At 47.9% G+C, this 22813-nt stretch overlaps 1 protein-coding gene across 1 annotated transcript in view; it reads left to right on the plus strand.

The window, feature by feature from the left end:
* The first annotated feature begins 117 nt into the window (after nt 1-117).
* MAP3K8 (mitogen-activated protein kinase kinase kinase 8) overlaps nt 118-22813 on the plus strand; it is a 23465-nt gene continuing 769 nt past the window's right edge. The window contains exons 1-7 of the mRNA XM_077916299.1: nt 118-490; nt 11210-11574; nt 14145-14309; nt 15755-16016; nt 19630-19736; nt 20577-20729; nt 22737-22808. Of these exons, the coding sequence (XP_077772425.1) occupies nt 11239-11574; nt 14145-14309; nt 15755-16016; nt 19630-19736; nt 20577-20729; nt 22737-22808 (1095 nt within the window). The 5' untranslated portion in view covers nt 118-490; nt 11210-11238. The remainder of the gene's footprint in view (nt 491-11209; nt 11575-14144; nt 14310-15754; nt 16017-19629; nt 19737-20576; nt 20730-22736; nt 22809-22813) is intronic.

Consider the following 22813-nt stretch of genomic DNA (forward strand, 5'->3'; position numbering starts at 1 on the left):
AAGGCGGAGTGTGAATGCAACCAATCAATAAAGATCACAAAGAGTTGAAGGATCCGATCCCGCGGCTGCAAAGCGCCAGCCAGTTCCCGATTCGGTCGGGTTAAGGGAACAAGCGAAATCGAAACCGGAGGTGGAAGCGGCGGCGGCGGCCGGACAGTGTCTGCGCGTCGAGGAGCCGTGAGTCAGTCCGTCGGACGCCCGGCAGGTCTCGGGATTGCAGGCGGAGCTCCGCCTCCTCCTCCTTCGCCGGGCTTTCCCCCGTCACGGCGGGGACTGCTCCGCCAGTGGCTCCGGGTGCGAGGTCGGAGAGAGGTGGCCGTCCTGCCCGGCTCCGGCTGCTGCTGCTGCCTTCCTTGCTCCCGGGGCGCCAACTCCGCGGAGGCGCTGGAGGTGAAGCTGGCTGCGCGGGACGCGACGCCGGGAAGCGGGGCAGAGACCGACGCCCGCCCGGTCGGAGAGCCCCCTCGGAGAGCCGAGGGAGAGAAAGCAAGTAAGCATCGGGGCCACCCACCCAAAGAACGACGGCTGCTGCCGCTGCTGCGCACTTTTGCTGAAAGGTTCCCCCGAGTTCCGCTTTCCGAATTTCCCATATTGAAATTAAATTAACCTGTTGCCCGCCCTGAGCTTCTGATATATGGCGAGATATATAGTGCTTTATAGACATCTCCCGTTCAGTTTTAATATGAAAAGGGACCTGCGTTTTAAACTTCCGCAGCAGGTGCGTGGTGATAGGAAAAAGGGGCACTTTCTCTTCCCATTTTACAGCTGGGAAACTGAGGCTGAGAGTGACTTGTCCGGGGGATATCATGCCGAATAGCACTGAGGTGATCCCTCTTCATTAATAGGGCGTCTTTATTAAGGAGATGAACTTATGATGACAATATCCCATTTCCATGTGCTTTGGTGCTTTAAAAAACTTACGGTATATAGACTTGGGTTGCAATCCTGTACACACTTAACCTGGGAGCAAGCCCTGTTGAACTCAATGGGGCTCGCTTCTGTGTAAGGCCAATTCCTTTTACCCAGAGTGCCACAGCCCCATTCCAGCGACATGATATTCAGATAATTTTCCTTTGGAGGTAATGGGGTTTCCGACCTTAAGTTAACCAGGCTGTAATTCTGTGCACCTTATATCTGGCTGTAAGTTCCTATTGAGCTCAGCGGGGCTTGCTTCTGAGCAGACCGTGCATGGGATCGCAGCTTCAAGTGGCTTTTGATTGGTAATGTGAATCTGGAAACTGTATTGGCCAGAAGGCACACTTGCATTACAAATGCCTCTTCAGTCTTTTGCATTGACAGCCCATCAGATAATTCACAGTGCTAGTGCGAGGGGATCTCAGCTGTGATTTCATCCATCCCTGCAGAGGAAGTGAATGCGAGTGTGTTTGGGAAGTCCCCATTCAAAGCTCCCCTCTGGCGGTAAGCTTCTGGCGTGCAGCCTCAGACCCTCCCATGACAGCTATGGGAATAATAAGGCTGATCTGCCTTATAGCATTGTTGTAAGGAATGGTATGCATGAAGTGTTGTGGATACTAGAGAGCTGCTAAGTACTGTTAAATTTGTTTAGGGTCGGAGTGTTCAAAGCTTTCATATAAACCCTGCACAAATAGTCCCTAGTAAATCAGTTTGTACCTGTAAAATGGAGTGTGTTTGTCTATATAAAATAGTTTTTTAAAAAAAATAATAGATCAGTTATTGCATTTTTAAATGCAAAAAAAGGTATTTGGCAGCTGAATGAGTCCCCATCCCACTGCAAAAAAGGAAACACTTTCAATATATCTGAGGCTAGTGAAGAAGCTGAACATAGAAAGTATTTGTGATTTTAAAAGTAGCAGCTGCTCAGGTTAAGTGTGATTGAGATTGAAGGTCTTTATCCATGCAGGTTATTGTGTCAGGACATTTTCCTGCAGCTCCTGTACCCAAATCCCTATGTCTTAAAGCCTTAAACCATTGAAACTTATCTTAAGAGTACAATGCCTTGGGTGCCATTCAGTGCTAGTCCTACTCAGAGTAGATCCACTGAAATGAGGAAGCCTAAGTTAGCAATGTCCAAAGACGTCAGTGAGTCAACTCGGAGTAGGAGTAGTGTTTCCCTATTGCCCACTGTTACATCAAACATGCCAGCGGATCGTTATTTAAAATAAGTCAGCGTGGTACCATTTGCCGAATGGTTGGAGCCAGGATAAATGAGTTTAACTTGAAATCAGTGGGACAAGTTAGTTATGGCTTAACTTAGCTCCCACTGAAATCAACGGGCCTCAAAGTACATGCAGCTAACTTAAGTCTGGATCTGACCCTATGAGCTTGGTGATGATGTCATTGATGTACTCTAATAATGTAAGCAAAAAGGAATGTTTTCCTGCCCTGAGGAGGCTGCAGTATTTCAATAGTGGGAGAGGTGACAGGCGAGAACTAAGGGGTTAAGCCAGAGGTTTTGTGGGAAAGAAAGGAAGGTCTGGAGGAAGAAAGAGAATGTTTTGGACTAAAACTCCCATCAGCCCCAGCAAACATGGTCACCCATTGTCAGGAATTTTGGGAGCTGCGGGTCATAACAGTGTGGTATAGTGGTTAGTGTGTTGGACCTTTGGCCAGTCACTGCCTGCCTCTCAGCCTAACCTACCTCAGAGGGCTGTTGTGAAGATAAAATAGAGAGCGGGGAAAACCATGTATACCACTGTGAGCTCCTTTGGAGGTGGGATATAAATGTGACGATTATAATAGCAACAGTAACATATTCTGGCTATTCCTTACTTTGGTGTTTTGAAAGAAGGAGATGCCAAAATTGGGTTCAATTCAAACGTGCTTATACTTAGAGAAGACCCTTGAAGTCAGTGGGGTTTCAGTTAGCCATCACTAAAATCAACCCATTGTTTGTATGTTAACACTATGGATGGAGAATAGCAAGCAAAAGAAATGTGGTTAGCGCTTGTCGTGTCACTTGGGCAGTTGTGGAGCACGTAAAAAAGTAGTATGCAGAAGTTGCCATAGTTCCTTTTTCTACTTTTCATTGTTGCTGGGCTCTCCTGGCGTGAGATTTTGCATCATCTCGAGCGAAGGGGCAGCCGTGAGCAGAAGCAGTGGTTCTCCTGAGTGAACACGAAAGTGAAAGGGAGCCTTCTTGATTTCATTGGGTCACCCCCTGAGGAAATTTCACCGGGGATTTCTCTGCTCTTTCTCTTAAGACTTACAGGAGGGTGGCAAATGGTGTCTAGGCTTGGTGCCTCTGCCTTTTGAAGAGAGCTCAGTGATAGGACATGCGCTTTGTCTGCAGAAGGTCCCTGGGGTTTCCGCTTAAATGGAGCTGGGAGCTGGGAAAGAGGCCCCTGTCAGGGGCAACCAAAGCTTCACCCTTCAGATGTTGCTGGACTACAACTCCCATCATCCCTGAGCATTGGCACTGATAGGTGTTGTAGTCCATCAACACTATATTGGCTCTCCCTAGCACCAGTTTAGGGGTTTTGAGAGCTGCTTAACCGTCGAGAGCGGGGGGGGGGCAGTGCTAGCGAGATGGGCCAACATCTTCCACCTTCGTTCACATGCCCAGCTTGGAAACACGACTGGCATCCCCTGAAAGCCACTGCCTTCCCTTTTGGGGTGGAGAGGGTGAAAATATGCTGCCAACCGCAGTTCCCAATGTCATGTCTGTCTGGATGCTCCCGACCTGACTCACCTGCAGTGTGTTTTGTTTACCAGATAGCAGCACGTTGCATGAATCAGATTTGTGGAGAGAAGTGTAGTAAGCGGGGGAAAGGAAACAGGCCCGCCTCAAAATTAGGTCATGTTTCTGCCCAATGGGGACACGGGCAGGTGTCCTTGTCCCAGATAAAGGAATGCTTGCTTACGCCTCCTCTTAATAGCTTTGCTGGTCAGCTACTCCAGAGTTATCTGGAATGCCACCTTCATGGGAACCTGCAATGTTTCCAACCCATCACGTGGGGAGCATTCCCTGTGTGGCACTTGGGCAAAGTCTTCTTGGCCAATCCCAATGTGACAACAAGTGGCTTCCCCAAGCTAGCGTCCCTCCAGGGGACTTAGCACTTTGTCGGCACTTTGTTGGGCAAGAGGCTCAAAGGGTCAGCTGTGCTGGAATAATCTCTCCGGCCTCCTCCCTATGTCCTGGCAAAGCTCCTTGCCTGGAAAATGTGCCACGCACATACTCGGAAAGATTGCCTTGTGAATTTCTTTAGTGGTGTTGCTTCAGAGTCTGTGTGGGACCATCATCACTGCTAGGAATGGGAAACAACAGCCACAGGCCTTTCCCCACCAAGAAAATTAAAATCCGGTCCTGATACAACCTAGATACAGAGCAAAAGTGCCTTGAAGGGGTATGTACACTGGAATCAGGGGCTCTCCAGATGTTGCTAGACTACAATTCCCATCATCCCTGACCATTTGCTGTGCTAGCCGGGGCTGATGGGAGTTGGAGTCCAGCAGCACCTGGAGGGTCACATGTTCCTTACCCTTGTGTGACTCTGCTGATTTAAACTGCTTTACTTAGTCATTCCCTTTCCTCAGGGAATTCTGGGAGTTGTAGTTTTGTGCATTCAGGTAGATAGCTGTGTTGGTTTGACGCAGTCAAAATAATAATAATAAAAATAGTCCAGTAGCACCTTAGAGACCAACTAAGTTTGATCTAGGTATAAGCTTTCGTGTGCATCTGAAGAAGTGTGCATGCACACGAAAGCTTATACCCAGAACAAACTTAGTTGCTCTCTAAGGTGCTACTGGGCTATTTTTTTATTAGTTTTGTGCAGTGAGGCTAAGGAGCTCAGGAACCGCAGTTCCGAATATTTACAAGGCGTGCATGTGTGTGTTCAAAGAGTCCATTAATTATCACCCTATGAAGATAAAGGGAAAGGGTGTTTGGGGTATTTAGGGGTTCTTGAAGACAGGGTGGAGTATTCACTCAAAGGTGATGGCTGTTTTAGGTCACCTTTTGATGAGAGGGGCGTGGTCCACCATGCCAGGTTTCACTGCCTGTCTCACCACAAGGTTGTTGATCTGAAATTGCTGAATCTACAATGCAGAGTATTCCAGATCTTCCAGAGCTGGTTTAATGTGTGAATAGAACGAAGGGGCAGATTCATGCAACTTTCGTATCCACTGTTGGATGATTCATTGTATTGTTGTTTTAGGCAATCCATGCATAATAGTATATGCTCTAGAATTCGATATAAATTTGGCAAGCCCCAAAACTCACGTTTCCCAGGGTTGTGTGGGCATGCGATTCTGATAAAGGTTGAATTCTTCTTGTGATGTTGTTCTACCTGAAACTCCACTGTGCTCTGCAAAATCAGCTGGGTTTTTTGGGGGGGGGAAATCACTTGGGTGGCTCCATCCTAAGCGCTATTTGCAGTGCTAGAATCTTGTCTATGGATGGAGATGCGTAGAGAACCTTTATGCTAACACTGATTGTGGGAACCTGTGTCAGGAGTGTATGCTAGACAAGCGCTGGAGTTGCTGTTTTGTTCTGTAGATCAGGGGTATGCAGTGTGGTGCCCTCCAGATATTGTGGACTACAACTCCTGTCATTGCTGATGGTTGGCTATGTTGGTTGGGGCTGATGGAAGTTGTAGTCCAGTTGCTACACAAACTCTGCAGCAATTGTAGATCTCTTGGCTGTAAGGAAGTGTGTCAAATGATCAGATGCATCATTTTGTGTGAGTTCCTTTTGGAATTAAGGGGTTTATGAGCTTTTCCTGCTTCTTAGGAATACATATTTTTCTTTTTCAGAGGACAGGGCATATATGCCCTAAATACTATAGTGCTAAAGGTTTTGTATTAAAAAGGCCAACTTGGTGAATACACTTGAAGTCAAATATGGTGTCAAGTGTGGGGCAGGTAAAAACTTGGCTCTGCTGGAAGGGGGTTTGCAAGCCCCACCAACCTGGTGACCAGCAAAGTGTTGCCTAAGATACCGCTTTGAAAGAAAGTCATGAAGATCAGCTGACTGTCGGGTCTTCAGAAGCCCCTTTCAGTGCCCTGTCTTGCACAGTGCTTTGGAAGGGCAAAAAAGGACAGCTGATGTCATTGTGATGTCAGGTGATTGGCAGGTGGATGGCTGCTTGCTCATCTGTTAAACCTTGAAGAATGGGGGAGATAACAATCTCGCCTGCTGGCCAGATGCTTTTCCCCTTCCATGCTGTGCTAGAGATTTAGTCCGCCAGTGTGAAACTTCGCTTCCGGGACCAGTGATCCAAACTGTAAAAGGAGGAAAATAAATAAAGTGAAACACATGTGAAAAACCCAGGGCTTTCCATCCTTGGAATAGTGGGTGGAAGCAACTACTGGGGATGGGGGTAAAAGGAGGTCTCTATTTACTGAACTGGAAAGCATCACTGTGGAAGAATCCCCTTTGCAAGAGCTCAGTCTGCTTTCCTATACCATCATGGAAACAATTATATCCTTTTAAAAGAACACTGATAAGCCTCACAATACAGCCATTTGAGTGTAGGCAGCAGGAAACCTAGGAGATTTTGGCCCTGGCAATCTAAAAAGAACAACAACATTAAGATGGGGACACTTCTAGCTGTTTCTGGTAAAAGGACGAAAGTATCCTATCTCTTGGTCTGTTTCAAAATAATATAGGTAAAGGTAAAGGTACCCCTGCCCGTACGGGCCAGTCTTGACAGACTCTAGGGTTGTGCGCCCATCTCACTCTAGAGGCCGGGGGCCAGCGCTGTCCGGAGACATTTCCGGGTCACGTGGCCAGCGTGACAAAGCTGCATCTGGCGAGCCAGCGCAGCACACGGACCGCCGTTTACCTTCCCGCTGGTAAGCGGTCCCTATTTATCTACTTGCACCCAGGGGTGCTTTCGAACTGCTAGGTTGGCAGGCGCTGGGACCGAGCAGCGGGAGCGTAGCCCGCCGCGGGGATTCGAACCGCCGACCTTTCGATCAGCTTTTACCCACAGCGCCATGGATCAAATCACACTTTTCAGCTAGTGAGTGGCTCTCCCTTTCCCCAGTTCATATTGTGGCTGTGGACCAGCATGTTCAGCACTGCCTCTTCTCCTTTCTTGTAATTTCATACTGGAGGATTGCAATCTGCATATTGCCCTGATCCTTTTTGCAAAGTTGCTGCAAGGTCCGCAGCCTCCTGACGTGGTCCTTTAACATATATCCCGATGGGGTGTGTTTTCCACGTACCCTGTTTGAAAACATTTGCCAGAAGGCTTCCACAGCTATGTTCTGAGAAGGATGAAGATAAGGATCTTGGCCAAGGATGATAACTAAGCATGCCACTCCGAGGAGGCACACAGGGCTGCCTGACGGCTGCAGCAGATCAGGTGTCACCCGTCCAACCTTGGGAGGAGTTAATTGATCTCTCTGTGTCACTGTCTGGTTCTTCCTTCTTGTCATATGTAGACACTAGCGGCTTGTGTTCAGCAAGCGAGGTGAGTCAAGAGGCACTTGTCTTCATCTAGAAGAAAGGTAGGCATACTTTTTGCATTGTATTTGAAAGTGATGGGTAGACAGGGTGAAATTTAGACCGCTTTCAAAAGACGGTCCATCTCCAGTCCTGTCTGAGATGGTCCGATCATCTTAAAAGCATGAGAAAATATAGCAAGATCAGGCCAGTGGCCCATTGAGTCCAGCATCCTGTTCTCACAATTGCTACTAGGTGGTCAGAGGAAGCAAGGCTTCTGAATGCCATTTGCTGGAAACCACAGGAGGAGAGAGTTCTCTTGTGTTCATGTTCTGCTCCTTGTTTTCCCACGGGCACCTGGCTGGTCACGGTGAGAACAGGATGCTGGACTAGATGGGTGACTGGCCTGTTCCAGCAGACTCATCTTACATTCTTATGTGGGAAGACCTGCGAGCTGGACAAGGGTGCAACTGTACTCTGCTCACCTGCGATTTCCAGCAGCTGGTATTCAGAGCCATGGTGCATCTTACAGAGGAGGTAGAACATAGTCATTGGGCCCAGGGCTGGGCAATATATTGATATATGGTCCGAAACCGGTTTGAAGTCCATATCGTGATATCGGTTTCATCGGTTTCGACTTGGCAATATATCGCAAATCACGATGCGTGTTAGGGCTGTGCGATCTATCATCCAAAACTGGTTGAAAGTCCATATCATGATACAGGGGTACCTTGGGTTAAGTACTTAATTCGTTCTGGAGGTCCGTACTTAGACTGAAACTGTTCTTAACCTGAAGCACCACTTTAGCTAATGGGGCCTCCTGCTGCTGCTGCGCCGCTGAAGCACAATTTCTGTTCTCATCCTGAAGCAAAGTTCTTAAGCTGAAGCACTATTTCTGGGTTAGCGGAGTCTGTAACCTGAAGCGTATGTAACCTGAAGGGTATGTAACCCGAGGTACCACTGTATTGGTTTCATAATTTCTGGCTTGGCGGTGTATTGTGAATCATGACACACATGTGTGTGTGTGTGTGTGCGCGCGCACACTATGAAAAAGTCACAATGTGGGAAAAACCGTGAAGCCAGACAATGCCTCTACACAGCTCCATCCTTATGGTGATATATCAGTATATCGTGATGTTTGGCTAGTGATATATCACGAAGTTGCAAATCAGATATCACTCAGCCCTCATCGTGGCTAGTAGCTGTTAACAGCCTATCCTTCCACGAAACTTAGCATGTGTCATCTTTCAGACAGGAAACACCCCCCACCCTTTTCTCAGGACTTCTCTGTTTCTTCCTATGAGATCAGGGCCAAATTGTCTCATGAGAATGAGGCTCTTCTCCAGTGGTGTGTGCTGTTCCTTAGAAGTTCTGTGTTGCCTAAACAAAAACAAAGGGGATACGTTCCTCTTTGCCTCTCTGCAAAAGGTGCTGGAAGGTAGTCTGGCTTGACTTGTGCTTTTTAATAAAACACCGGAGGATAAATATGCTTCTGAAGCAAAAAAATTGCTCAAGTCCCAGTTTCCTTCTTACCAATGTCTATGGTGATATGTTATGTGTTGGGGAATTTCCAGTCACCTGATGGTCTAAAATAATGCAATCCTTGTTTTTCCAGGTTTTTAAGGAGTGTGTTGTGAATAGGAAGGTCCCTTCTGATTGTGGACTGGAAAGTGCTTTTAGTTGGCATGTCAGTTTTGGATTCCTGTAAGTTCCCCTCCCCAATCCTCTTACTGAAACTATGTCAAGAATCACGTAGAAAACAAAACAGCAACAAGCTGGAAGCAAAACAGTGGGAAGGGTGCCATTTCAACTGATCACACTATAGTTGCAGAATGTTTTTGGTAGCTTCCTGTAATGTGGAGTCTTGCAGGGCTTTTTTTTCTTTTTAATGTTGCACCACATATTACTGGAATGCAAAAAAATTTAAAAAGACAAATTGCATAATGATTATCCTGTTACAACCATTGCAGCACATTCTTTAATTGTCCTGGTGGGGAACGTGACTTTGGTCACAGCTAGGGACACAATCCAGAGTGAGTTCCAGCCTGGGTTTCCTTGTAATGCATAGGAAGGACTGGGATACCTCTCAGATTCCAGATCTTTACTCCAGATGGTAGCACTTCTGCTGATGGGATATTGCATCTTCTCAGCCCAAAGCAGAATCTCTCACTCTGTTTTCTTTTAAACTGAGAAATCGTTATGCTTCCACCAGACATCACGGACATAGGGAATATGGCTGTGGTGCATGGATTGTAGCAGCTGGAATGTGATGCCATGGGCACTCATTGGCTAGTTCCTGTGACGTGATGAACCACACCTGCCACACAGCCTATGTAATTCCTATGCATTGCCCACATCAATTTCTTTGCTGGATGAGTGCTCATCTCATCAAATGCATTTTAAAAAACAGAAAGGGGGAAAGGGATGGGGATGAGATGGGCAGGTTTCAACCAATGAGTGAAGGAGGTGGCCTGGGGCTGCCCCAGCCTGCAGCATTTCCCTGGTAGATTCCCCACCCCCTGCTGCTACACTTGAGCAGCCACTGTCACAGGCAGCCCACACACACTTCTCCAGTACATATACTGGTGGCCAAAGTCACCTTTTCGAGGCCTGTGGAAAGTGCAGGGGTGGGGAAAAGGGCAGGGCAGAGTCTCCTCCAGCAGGCGGCTGCAGCAGAAGGTATGGCTTCTCTTTCAGAAGGAGGAGGGCAGCTGAAGGGAAAGCCCCACAGCAGGGGCCATCCATGCTGTCCAGAATTACACCAGAGATTGGGAACTCCCACCACCTCTGACCATTGGCCAGACTTGCTGAGGCTGATGGGAGTTGAAGTCCAGCAACCTCTGGCAGCTTACAGCTCCACCATCCTTGAAGCACACAGTGATATCCCTCCTCCCCTGTACTTGTAAGCCCAGTCAGCAAAGCATGCACCTCAACTCTACTGACCCGAGCATATTGCACTTGCTGCTGCAGGCTTGGATCCTTCGCTCTCTTCCAATCTGTTGTGTCGGAGAGCACTGCCTTCCCATCACGTTAGTCCAAAAGGGCCCTGTGGCCTTCAGATGTTGTTGGGAGTCCAAACCCCAGCAGCATAGCCAATGGTCAGGGATGATGGGCATTGGTCAGGCAACCTCTGGAGGGCCACAGATTCCCCATCCTTACAGTAGTATCGGTATAGCTGGCAGTTAAATCTCCTTTTGACCCTCCTCTGAAAAAGACCATGTTAAGTCCCGTTGATTTCAGCGGTGCTTAAGGCACAGTTAACATGCAAGTCCGGTGGGACTTAAAAACATGTGTAAACTTGGCCCACTGTAAGAATCCCTTATGGCCATCTGCCAATTTGCCCAGTTGCTTTAACTGGGGCTTGCAATCTGATCCTATACATGTTTCTTTGAAAGTAGGTCTTGCTGAGTTCAATTAACTTGCTTCCTAGTAAGGTCACAGCTGCTCCATACACTCTAAGGACATATAAAACATGTGGCTTTCTGCAGAGAATCCTGGGAGCGGTAATTTGCTAAGGTCATTGGGTGCTGTAGCTGTATGAGGAATAAACTACAGTTCCCATGATTCATTGGCAGAAACCATGTGCTTTAAATGTGTGTTACATATGTAGCATGGATGTGACCTAAGTATATATAGGATCCCTGCCTTATGCCTGTTTAACTATGCAAGGTTATGGTCTAAAATATGTAGACTCCATAGGCTTCTTCTCCCCCTTCAGTGTTAAGATATGCTTGTTCTAACTGCAGATGCCCAATAACTTCCTAAGTTGAAATCATTTCACTTTCGTCTTTAACTAACTGTGAAATCTTATTCTGCTCTTTCTTTGTGTGTGGTTTGCAGGTAGGATAAGGGGAAGAGGGAAAACTGTGATGGAGTATATGAGCACCGACAGTGACCATAAGCAGGAGATTGACTTATTGCTAACAGACTTAAATATGTCTGAAGTGATCGACATCATGGAGAACCTTTACCCAAATGGAGACCTTGCCGTTTACGAAGACAGCCTGCTTGCCCTGTGTCCGGAGACGAACAAGAATGAGGAGCGCGCAGAATCCTTACTGTTCAGCGGAAGGGAAGTTTCGGCGTTGTCGTCCGTCAAGTATGGGACCGTGGAAGACTTGCTGGCTTTTGCAAACCAAGTGTCCAACACTGCCAAGCAGTTTTGCCGGCCCAGAAGACAAGAGTCTGGAATCATATTAAACATGGTACGTTCTTTTCTTTGAAATGCCCGTCTGCCATTGTGGACACACTTGGCCTGCGCTTGATTCAGAGGCAGTAAGCCTCTGGATAGCAGTTTCTGGGAATCACAAATGGGGAGGATGCTGTTGCTTATGGGAAGCCCCAAAGAAGAAAATGAGTGTGTCTGGTTGGCCACTGTGGGAACAGGATGCTTGACTAGCTGGGCCCGATCCAGCAGACTCCTCTTGTCCTCCAGTTGCTGTTGAAGGCCATGGGATGTGCTGGTAAAAAAATGGGCTTAAAGTTAGGGTCTCCAAGATAGACACCGGCTTGTGGATTGGACGACCTAGATGCACAAAATGCAACACGCGTAGACTAAAATCATAGGAAGCTCCTTGATACAGAGTCAGACCACTAGTCCATCTCGCAGCGGGTTTCAGACAGGACTCTCAGCTTTTGTCTGCAAAAGCTGTCCAGAAGCTACACCTCTTCCCCAAACCTTGTCAGTTATTGGATTTTACTGAGGAAATGGACCACGCAGTTTTGATTTTTTACATGTGTAAGCTGTGTAAAAACATTACAGCCCTACCTAGGGATAGAGCCCGTGCGCCAAGTGTGTGGTAGGGAGAACAGGTGCAATCGCACTCCCCTCCATGAGATGAACTGGATCGGGGGACAAGTATCCCCCGATCTGTTTCATGCTTCAAGCTGCAATAGAAATTGACACTATTTTCCACTTGCATACCCAGATCTTAATCCTGTAATAAAGAGGAAGACTTATTAAACAATTGAAAGAACAATGCTGTGAGCTTGGGCAATCAGATAGAACTGGATGGGTCTTCCCAGCTGTTTTGGAATATATATATTTATTGCCTTCTTTGCAATATGGACAGTGTGACTTTATGTCAACAGCTCTGACTCTCGTGAACCAAGCCTGCCCACCCAAGGGGATGGGAGGGTATCCTGACGCAATAACAGTTTCATGGCTCTTGAAGTTGCATAGTGTGGAGGAGCAGGGAGACATAAATGTTGTGCAGAAGGCAGCTGCTGCAGCAGAGCTAAGGTGCTAAGGCCCCTGTGTTAGATCCTGCAAGCAGCTTAGATTTAAAATGCATATTGCGGTTTGAATATGATGTCATCAATTGATTAATTAATATGTCTTGGTTGCCCGGATAGAGGATGGTGATGTTTGCATGTGTGGAGAAGCTAGCCCACTGCAAATGGGTAAAATAATAATAATAATAATAATAATAATAATAATAATAATAATAATAATAAATAATTTATTATTTCTACCCAGCCACTCTGGGCAGCTTTCAACAGAACATTAGAAACAGAATAAATCATCAAACATGAAAAACTTCCCTAAACAGGGCTGCCTTCAGATGTCTTCTAAACATCAGATAGTTGTTTGTTTCTTTGACATCTGAAGGGAGGGCGTTCCACAGGGCGGTGCCACTACCAAGAAGGCCCTCTGCCTGGTTCCCTGTAACCTCACTTCTTGCAGTGAGGGAACCGCCAGAAGGCCCTCAGAGCTGGACCTCAGTGTCTGGGTTGAACAATGGGGGTGGAGACGCTCCTTCAGGTATATTCGTTGCTTTGCCCACTTTGGCCTCTTGCCCCCCTCCCCGGCAAGGCCCCCTAAGAAAGGAATGTGGCCCCAGGCTCAAAAAACTTCCCCACCTCTGATCTAAACAAACAGCTGACTAAACATTGTGGCCCTACTTTTAATTGTGAGAAGCTCAAACTCTTGCCTTGCTCTGTTTGAGAACCTTGCAAACGTATCGCTTTTGCCGGCCAGCTGTGCTTGTGGTTTCAAAGTAACATTCAAACCCGCATGACGCAATGAGGCTTTATCTGCTTATCTTCTCTGAATATTTCGGAAAAGTGCTTCTTTCCCCCTCCCCTGTACCGCCTTTGAGGGTAGGAAGTGTCAAAAACTGTTTGCTTACCTTCTCTAACCAAACGCACAGCTTTGTGGAGCAAGAGGCGGGCAGGTTCCAGGAATGAACAAACAAACCAGCAGATGGACTCATTACGCAAATCCCTCAGCCAGGTTGCTGTTGCCAGAGAGTAAGGTGCAACTGCGTCTTTATGGGAGGCTAATCGCTCACTGGAATTATAAATATTTCCAGAGCGAACTGAATACTTCACGTGCCATTCCCATTTGATTGGTCTACATAAAGGCTGCTCCTTCCTTTGTGCCACAAGGCTTCTTTGTACTGCGAAGAAGAAATCAGGCAAAGTTAGCTTCCCAGAATGTGAAGGCTTCTCACTCAGGGGGTTGCCTAGATGACCCTTGGGGTCCCTTCCAACTCTTCTATAATTCTATGCTTGGTACACAGAAAGTCCCAAGCTCAACCCCAGGCAACCTCCATTTAAAAGATCTCGTGAAGTGTTGTGTGTGCAGGGACAGCGAGGCTGGAGAACCATGGCAAGAACAGGTAGCATTGGATAAGGAGGGATCCGTCAGTCTGATTCTGGGAGGGCAATACATATCTCCAAAAACCAGATATATCTTTCTCTGGCGACTTTCTCATGGGGAAAAAAAAATAGCTTCCTTTAATTTCCCCTCATCTTATTATTTTTTCTATAGATCAGTCCGAAAAATGGGCGCTATCAAATTGACTCCGATGTGCTCCTGTTTCCATGGAAGCTAACCTATAGAAATATCGGGACTGACTTTATTCCACGGGGAGCTTTCGGGAAAGTCTACTTGGCACAAGATACAGAAACCAAAAAGCGCATGGCTTGCAAACTGGTACGTTCCTAGGGTTCCCTTTCCGAGGGTCTGTTATGTGCTGGGTCCGTACTGCTATTAGATGGACTTTCTGCCTTTCATTTAATGTAGTTATAAGTGGGGGGGGGGAGGGTATTGTTGCTTTTATGATGGAGGAAATATCTGTCCAGATGTCATGGGTTGTAGCCTGTGCTGATTCTAGACCCCTTAAAATAAATGAGTGTGGGTAACTTGGGGCCTATTAATTTCAGTGAGTCTTCTCTGAGTAGCTAGCACCCAATATCTCCAGGGTGCGCATGGTGCACTCTGAGATGTGAATGGAGCTCAATGCAAGCAAGCACTTTGCCCTGTTGTCTGGCACTTTGGGATATGTGCATTAAGGGGAGGCATTTATTGGTGACAAATGGTGAAGATAATTATTTAGATGCATGATGATTATGGGAACCCAGGCTGGGTCTGATCTATGAACACCTTCAAAGGCCTTGTATAAATTCCATGTTTTTACAGTAGCCCTATCCCAATGGATTTCTATTTTGAGTGCTTTCCTCAGGGCTTGCTGGGTTTGCTCATATGTCATCACAAAACAACTGCTCAAACCAGCAGTCTCCAGTTCTGCTTGCCACCCTCACCCTCACGCCAAGCATTCCATCAACCAGTGGGGAGGCTGATGAGCAAAGTCCCATCTGTCTCTTCCAACTCACAGCTGGGACAGGGTGGTGGTAGTGGTCATCGTCCCTGCAGTTGCTTTGAGTTTTGGGGATGCTGTGTGGTAAAATTTTCTGATCCCTCTCCAGCTGAGGAAGGCTACAGTATTCTTTTGGGTAACAAAGGTACTCAAAGCAGCTGCCCAAGTGTTTCGGCCCGGACACTGAGGTCCAGCGCCGAGGGCCTTCTGGCGGTTCCCTCACTGCGAGAAGCCAGGTTACAGGGAACCAGGCAGAGGGCCTTCTCGGTAGTCGCGCCTACCCTGTGGAAAATCCTCTCATCAGACGTCAAGGAAATAAACAACTATCTGACTTTTAGAAGACATCTGAAGGCAGCCCTGTTTAGGGAAGCTTTTAATGTTTGATGTTTTATTATGCTTTGAATTCTGTTGGGAGCTGCCCAGAGTGGTTGGGGAAACCCAGCCAGATGGGTGGGATATAAATTGTTGTTGTTGTTTATTTCCAAAGCAAGCCCCATTCTGGCTCCAGGATGTGGGTGCTGGATATTAGGCGTGCTCAACACACCTCGTCCACACAGCAGCCAAGTAACCCTCCATCCAACCTTGACAACTCCCTTGCCCTTCCTCAATTTGTTCACTGTTTTCTGAGCCTTTTGTATTCCCTACCACCTTCCTTCCCTTTGTAATAGTAAGCTCAGAGCACTGACACAATGATCTCCAGAGCATTATGTGTGTCAGTTCATGAACTGTGGAACTTTGCTCTTCCTGCTTTACTTAATCTGCCTCCATTTTGGCCCCCTAGGTCCCAGTGGAACAGTTCAAGCCATCGGACGTTGAGATCCAGGCCTGCTTCCGCCATGAGAATATTGCCGAACTTTACGGAGCCATCTTATGGGACGAGACAATCCACCTCTTCATGGAGGCAGGAGAAGGAGGCTCTGTCCTGGAGAAGGTGGAAAGCTGTGGGCCTCTAAGAGAATTCGAGATCATTTGGGTGACGAAGCATATCCTCAAGGGACTGGAGTTTCTTCACTCGAAAGGAGTTATACATCAAGATATAAAACGTAGGTTATAATTTACTTTTAAACAGCTGTGCCCTCCCCTTACACCAGTTGCACTGTGTAGTGTTCGAAACCTTCAATTTCGAAGCTGTGGCCCTCGGAATGTGGTTGGACTCCAGCTCCCATCAGCCTCTGCGAGTTTGGCCAATGGTCAGGGATGATGGGAGTTGTAGTCTAGCAACAGGATTATAGCTTGTCCTTACATGCAACACCCATAATTTATAAATTGGGCTCAAGATAATCCTGGAAGTTCCTTGGAAGACCTATCTGGAGGTTGTCAGTGAGATTTGTATGTTTACCTTAAGTAAATGTTTATGCCTATGATTTCTGTTCATTCGGATCTGGGAGAGTCCATTGACAGAATGTTAGAAATATAAAGAAACAAAAGCCGCAGCTGTAAAAAGCATGCCAAAGTCAAACAGGCATAAGGATGACTTCCTACAGTCTGTTCACAAGCCTTCTAAAATAACCACCATAAATGAAGCCCTGTGATCCTTCTGAGGAAGGCAGGTTTTACATCTGTTAATAAGCAGAATAATAAATAGTTCTCCAATGAACCTCAGTAAGTAGGATATACAGAATGAGGCAGATGGTCAGTAATGGCATTTTAGGAGCAATTTCCCCCATGTAAACAGAGTATTTAGAATATGCCTCAGAGGTCACCCACTGCGGTTCTTGGAGCACCTTTGGCAGTCAAGCCAAGATTGGAAGTGGTCCTTACTGCACAGTCCTGGGCATGTCTGTTCAGAAATAAGTCCCATGAAATCCATGTACAGGATTGCTGCCTTAATATGTGGAAAACCGCTACTTTCCCTCTTTAGAATATGTGCATCCTTATTACTTATTTCTTAACAGGAAAAACATGTTCCAGATTCCTTGATAGCATTTGCATGCCGCCTGCTAGCAACAACAACAATTTACAATAACAATGCACAACATTAAAATTCACCTTAAAATTATAAAACCATTGAACACAGCATTGGACTCCAGCAGCAGAGAAAAGCCCCAGGGTAGTGGAGCCAACAATGCCACAGAAGTTTTTGGGATAATTGTTTACCCTTATTTATTTATTTTGCTTGTCATAGCCAAACAGGTTATGCAGGGGAAGCTCCCTTGAGTTTGTGATTGCTGTGTTACGAAGGCCAGGATGCCCAAGGAGGGGGAAAGCCTTTCTTATTCTCCTCTACATCTATGGCTTTAGGCCAGGATTTGTACAAAGAACCTCATTAAGAGAGGTGTGTCCAGCTGAAATGCCATGAAGTCTGGTGTCTTTGGGGACTCCTGTCTCCAATCTTGCTCAGTTTATTGCTGTCAAAGGCTTCAGCTTCCAGCCTTTGCCCTGAAGCCTGAAAGCTACACAGGAGCTCTAGTTTGTTTGCCTTTTTTAAAAAAATGTCCTGCTTCAGGTGTATTTTTTTTTAAACATCTCTTGGTTAGCCAGCCTGTGTGGATGCTTGGACCCCATCAGTGTTAGAAGGATATTTACAGCCCCAGGAAAGGGAAACTAAACCAGACTTCCTCAACCTCGGCCCTCCAGACGTTTTGAGACTACAATTCCCATCATCCCTGTCCTGCTAGCTAGGGATCATGGGAGTTGTAGGCCAAAAACATCTGGAGGGCCAAGGTTGAGGAAGCCTGAAGTAAACCAAAAGGATTTTCCCCTTCCCCCAGCCTCCTGTGCATTTACACATAGGCTGCAAAATTATTATTAATAACAATATAGGTAAAGGGACCCCTGACCATTGCATCCAGTCATGGCCGACTCTGGGGTTGCGGCGCTCCTCTCGCTTTATTGGCTGAGGGAGCCGGCGTACAGCTTCCGGGTCATGTGGCCAGCATGACTAAGCCACTTCTGGCGAACCAGAGCAGCGCACGGAAACGCCGTTTACCTTCCCTCCGGAGTGGTACTTATTTATCTACTTGCACTTTGACGTGCTTTTGAACTGCTAGGTTGGCATGAGCAGGGACCAAACAACGGGAGCTCACTCTGTCGCGGAGATTCGAACCACCAACCTTCTGATCGGCAAGTCCTAGGCTCTGTGGTTTAACCCACAGCGCCACCCACATCCCTAATAATAATAGGTAGTAGTAAAAAGAATAGTACAGTGGTGCCTCGCAAGACGAAATTAATTCGTTCCGCAAGTTTTTTCTTCTTGCGAGTTTTTCATCTTGCGATGCACGGTTTCCCATAGGAATGCATTGAAAATCAATTAATGCGTTCCTAGGGAAACCGACTTCAGACCAGGTCCGGGGACAGTCTGTCCCCCGACCTCTTCTGAAGGCTGGAGGGGGGGGACAAGGGCTTTTCTTCCCACCCCCAGCATTTTAAAAAACCCCGGGACAGCGGAGGGCTTCTCCGCTGTCCGGGGCGATCTTAAAATGCTGGCGGGCGGCATTTTAAAATCGCCCCGGGACAGCGGAGGACTTCTCCGCTGTCCGGGGCGATTTAAAAGCCCCTGGGAAGGCAGGCAGGGGGGGGACAAAGACTTTTGCCCCCCGCCAGCCTTCAGAAGAGGTCCAGGACCTCTTCTGAAGGCTGGCGGGGGGCGAAAGTCTTTGTCCCCCCTGCCTGCCTTTAAAAGCCCTCCCGGGAGAGCGGAGAAACGTGCTGCGTTTCTCCGCTCTCCCGGGAAGGCAGGCAGGGGGGACAAAGACATTTGCCCCCCGCCCTCCTTCAGAAGAGGTCCAGGACCTCTTCTGAAGGCTGGCGGGGGCGAAAGTCTTTGCTCCCCCCCGCCTGCCTTCAAAAGCTGTCCGGCCAAGGCTTTGCGGACCTCTCCGCAAGCAGCGGCAGCGATGCCGCTGCTTGCGGTGAGTTGCCGGCATGCCGAAGCCTGCGTGCGCTGAGATCAGCGCGCCCAGGCTTCGCGGACCTCTCCGCAAGCAGCGGCAGCGCTGCCGCTGCTTGCGGAGAGTTGCGGCATGCCGAAGCCTGCGCGCGCTGAGATCAGCGCGCCCAGGCTTCGCGGACCTCTCCTGCCTTCAAAAGCCGTCCGGGATAGCGGGAAGCGCTTCCCTGCTATCCCGGACTGCTTTTAAAATGCTGGGGGTGGGGAGCAAAGCCTTTCGGCCCCCGCCAGCCTTCCTGGACCTCTTCTGAAGGCCGGGGGGGGGGGAAGGCTTTGCTCCCCACCGCTAGCATTTAAAAGAGGTCCCTGGAGATTTCCCTATGGGCTTTCGTCTTGCGAAGCAAGCCCATAGGGAAATTCGTTTTGCGAAGCGCCTCCAAAACGGAAAACCCTTTCGTCTAGCGGGTTTTCCGTCTTGCGAGGCGTTCGTCTTGCGGGGTACCACTGTAAATAAAAGTATAGCATTCTTAGCTATTAAAGATACCTAGGGGATAATGATATTTTGCATTTAATTTTAGTATTCAAAGCACCTTGCGTACATTTCCTCAGTAAACCTTATAGCCAGCCCTGTAAGGTAGGCCAGTATTTACTATTGCTGCATTGCAGGGGGATGACGGGGGAACCCACCTTCAAGTTGTTTAGTTCTGCTGGGGAGAAAAATACAGCGCATATCGTCCTCCGTTTTGCTCCCCTGCACCTCAAGCAGATGTTGAGATTTCCTCTCCAGGTCCCTAACAATCCCTCGTTTGTTCTCCTTTTGTTTCTAGCCAGCAACATTGTTTTCATGTCAACCAAAGCCGTTCTGGTGGACTTCGGTCTGAGCGTTCAAATGACGGAAGATGTTTTCTATCCCAAAGACCTCCGAGGAACAGAGGTAAGAACCATGTGCAAGAAGGGAGCCTTGCTGCTGTTACTCTCATGTCATTGTAATGAGAGCTGAATGGGAAAGAGCTGCAACAAGGGCGGCAGCAGTGGGGGGGGTCATAGTCCCATTGGAAGATCTATCGGGAGCTCGTGCAGGAGAACACTCAAACGTATCCCCTTTTTGATGTGCTGATGAACATGAACAAATACTTGATTTGCACCATCTAAGTTTTAAAATAGGCAAAAGTAATGGTCAAAAAAAAGCTTGGAATGATTTAGTGATAACTGATAGTTTGCGGGGAGGGCAGGGAAACTAGACTTTGGTTTAGTTGCATCCCATCATTCCATGGGAAGATTTCAATCCTAATCTGCAGGTTGCAACACTGGCCTGAAAATGTGTGTGTGCTGAAGTTTCAGTTGCCTGGCTTACGGCATTTCTTCTCTATATGTCTCAGTTCAGATGTAACACCAAACCGTGGTTTGGCGCTACATGAATGAGTTCAGATGTAACACCAAACTGTGGTTTGGCGCTACATGAATGAGCCCTCCTCCCTTTGCTCTTTCCCGGGCGCCCGCTGTCTTTTTTTTGTTAGCAGGCAAATGGTTTTGCCTCCAAGGTGAAATGGGAATCCCACTTCAAACCCATCAGCCCTTGCAAGTGTGGCCAGGGATGATGGGAACTGTAGTTCAGCATCATCTGGAGGACAAAAATAATCCCCTCCCACCCATGCTAAAAGAGGGGTGGGTGTGGGGAAAATAAAACCACTTCCCTGTTGCCCAATCTTTCTTGCTGTTAAGACTGTCAAGATTCAAGACTGGAGCTAATTTTCCCTTTGGGTTCCGTTTGCAGATTTACATGAGCCCAGAAGTGATCCTTTGCCGAGGCCACACTACAAAAGCCGACATCTATAGCCTGGGAGCAACAATCATCCACATGCAGACTGGCATCCCACCATGGGTGAATCGCTATCCCCGTGCGGCGTACCCCTCCTACCTCTACATAGTAAGCATGGACTTTGGCCGCGTGCGCACCCCCCCCTTTCTGATAGCACCTGCCTTATTTTTTAGGCTTATTGACTTCCTATAGGCACCTGGTTGGCCACTGCAGGAAATGGGGTACTCCCTTAACTTTCATAGGAAGCTGCCTTAGACCATGTCTGAGTTATTGGTCCATCTAGCTCAGAACTGTCCACTCAGCCTGGCAGTGGCTTTCCAGTGTGCCGGGCAGGGGAAGGTCCCCCCCCATCTGGCTCTTTTGACTGGAGATGTGAAGGGTTGAACATGGCACTTTCTGCATACGCTCCATGCGCCCCACTGCTGAGCCTGATCCAGAAATGCTCGTTTTGCAATGCTCTCGAGGGCAAAACTACAAGCTGAGTCACCCTGAGCAGTTGCCAGGCCCAGAGTGGCAACACAATGAGCACCACAGATAGGTATTTTCCAACCCCACTCGGAAATGGCACTCGGAATGAATTCTCCCTGGGACACGAAGCAGGCATGTGGTGTTTGAGATCTGAAACCGGATTTCCAAGTTTCACTTAAAAGAAGCTACAAGAGACTCGGATTAGAGCAGCAGCCGTTGTGTGTTCACACTATTTCCCCAAGCTATATATTTGCCCACCCCCCTGCTATTAGCCTCACCAAGCCATGTGGGTGGAAGGATACAAATACTTGTTGTCTCCACGTACCCAGGAGCAGGCTGAGGGGTGGTTTCATTTGGCAAAGTGGCATGGAAGGAAAGGTTTAGATTCTCATTCAGGACCATTGCTGTGACCCAAACTGGAGCTTGCTCCATCAGCTACTTTATTAATATATTTCTAAGAATACTTGTGTGTCTTCTGCATTGCCCCCGTCCCCAAAGGGTGACAAACCTGCAGGATCTGGACAGCACTTCAGATTGCAGGTGGGGGAATCACATGGTTAATCGCTTGCCCGTCGGCAGCGGATCCTGCGCACAGAAAAATCGAAAGTTAGAGGAGCATTTGGGTTATGAGCTCCTGCCTGTCGTCTGAAGTGGCACAGCCACAGCAGAGGTTTAGTGCCTCAACGAGAACGAAGCCCCAGACATGCATTTCCACAGTTGCATCGCTCACTCCCAAGTCTATTTTTTCCTTTTCGTTGTGACCTTCTTGCTGTTTGAACTCGGTAAACTTCCCTGGTATTGTGGAAGTATGAACAACAAGGGGAATGATTCCGTTTGTTTCTCTCTGATCTGAGTGGGAGGGAGGTGGAAACTGCAAGCTGTGAAGTTCACAGGCAGAATGTGAACTTGGCAAAGGAACTCTAGGGCGATGATCTCAGGCCCCCGTGACTGTCCCAAGGTTTTAGGCCTCGCAAACTGGAGCCATTGTGTGCAGATGTGCTTTTTTAAGCAGATTTTCTTCAAGCCAGTAGCTCAGTGGTAGATCATCTGCCTTGGGTGCAGAAGTTCCCAGGTTCAGTCCCTAACATATCAAGGTGTATGGGGGAGAGAAAGTTCTTGCTTGGAAACTTGGAGAGCTGCTGGCAGTCACTATAAGCAGTGCTGAGCCGGCAGGTCCCCATGACCCAATTCAGTATAAGGCAGCTCTTTACACTCCTGTGTTTGCATGGTGACCTTGAGGTGCCAAGCCTCCTCACACTGCCAACCAGTGTGTCACGTTGCCAGCACACAAACCGATGTTTGCTGAAACCGAATCGATGCTCCATTTTGGCCTGCAAGCTGGATCGTCCCCTAGTTGCTCTGTGTTCGTTGGCCCAGATTGCGGAGCGAGGATCTCCGACCTTTGGGTGAACTCTAAGCCGGTTTGTTAGGGTTTGCTGTTCCGCTGTGAAACTGGCTCCGTTTCCAGCTTTGCCGTGGTTCTCCATGGTGGCGGCAGAGTGGCAGTTTTCCAAAGCATGAGTCAGGGCGAGGAAATTCCTAGGGTGGTAACCTTATGATAGAAAGGAGCCTCTCCGAAGCTGTTTTCTCTCTCTCTCTCGGTGAGCATCGTGCTAAAAGCCGCCGTTTTTTCTTCCCCCCCAATAGATCCACAAGCAAGCGCCGCCTCTGGAAGACATTGCTGAGGACTGCAGTGCCGGCATGAGAAGGTTGCTGGAAGCTTC

Source organism: Podarcis muralis, chromosome 12, assembly GCF_964188315.1.
Source record: "Podarcis muralis chromosome 12, rPodMur119.hap1.1, whole genome shotgun sequence".
Taxonomy (NCBI): domain Eukaryota; kingdom Metazoa; phylum Chordata; class Lepidosauria; order Squamata; family Lacertidae; genus Podarcis; species Podarcis muralis.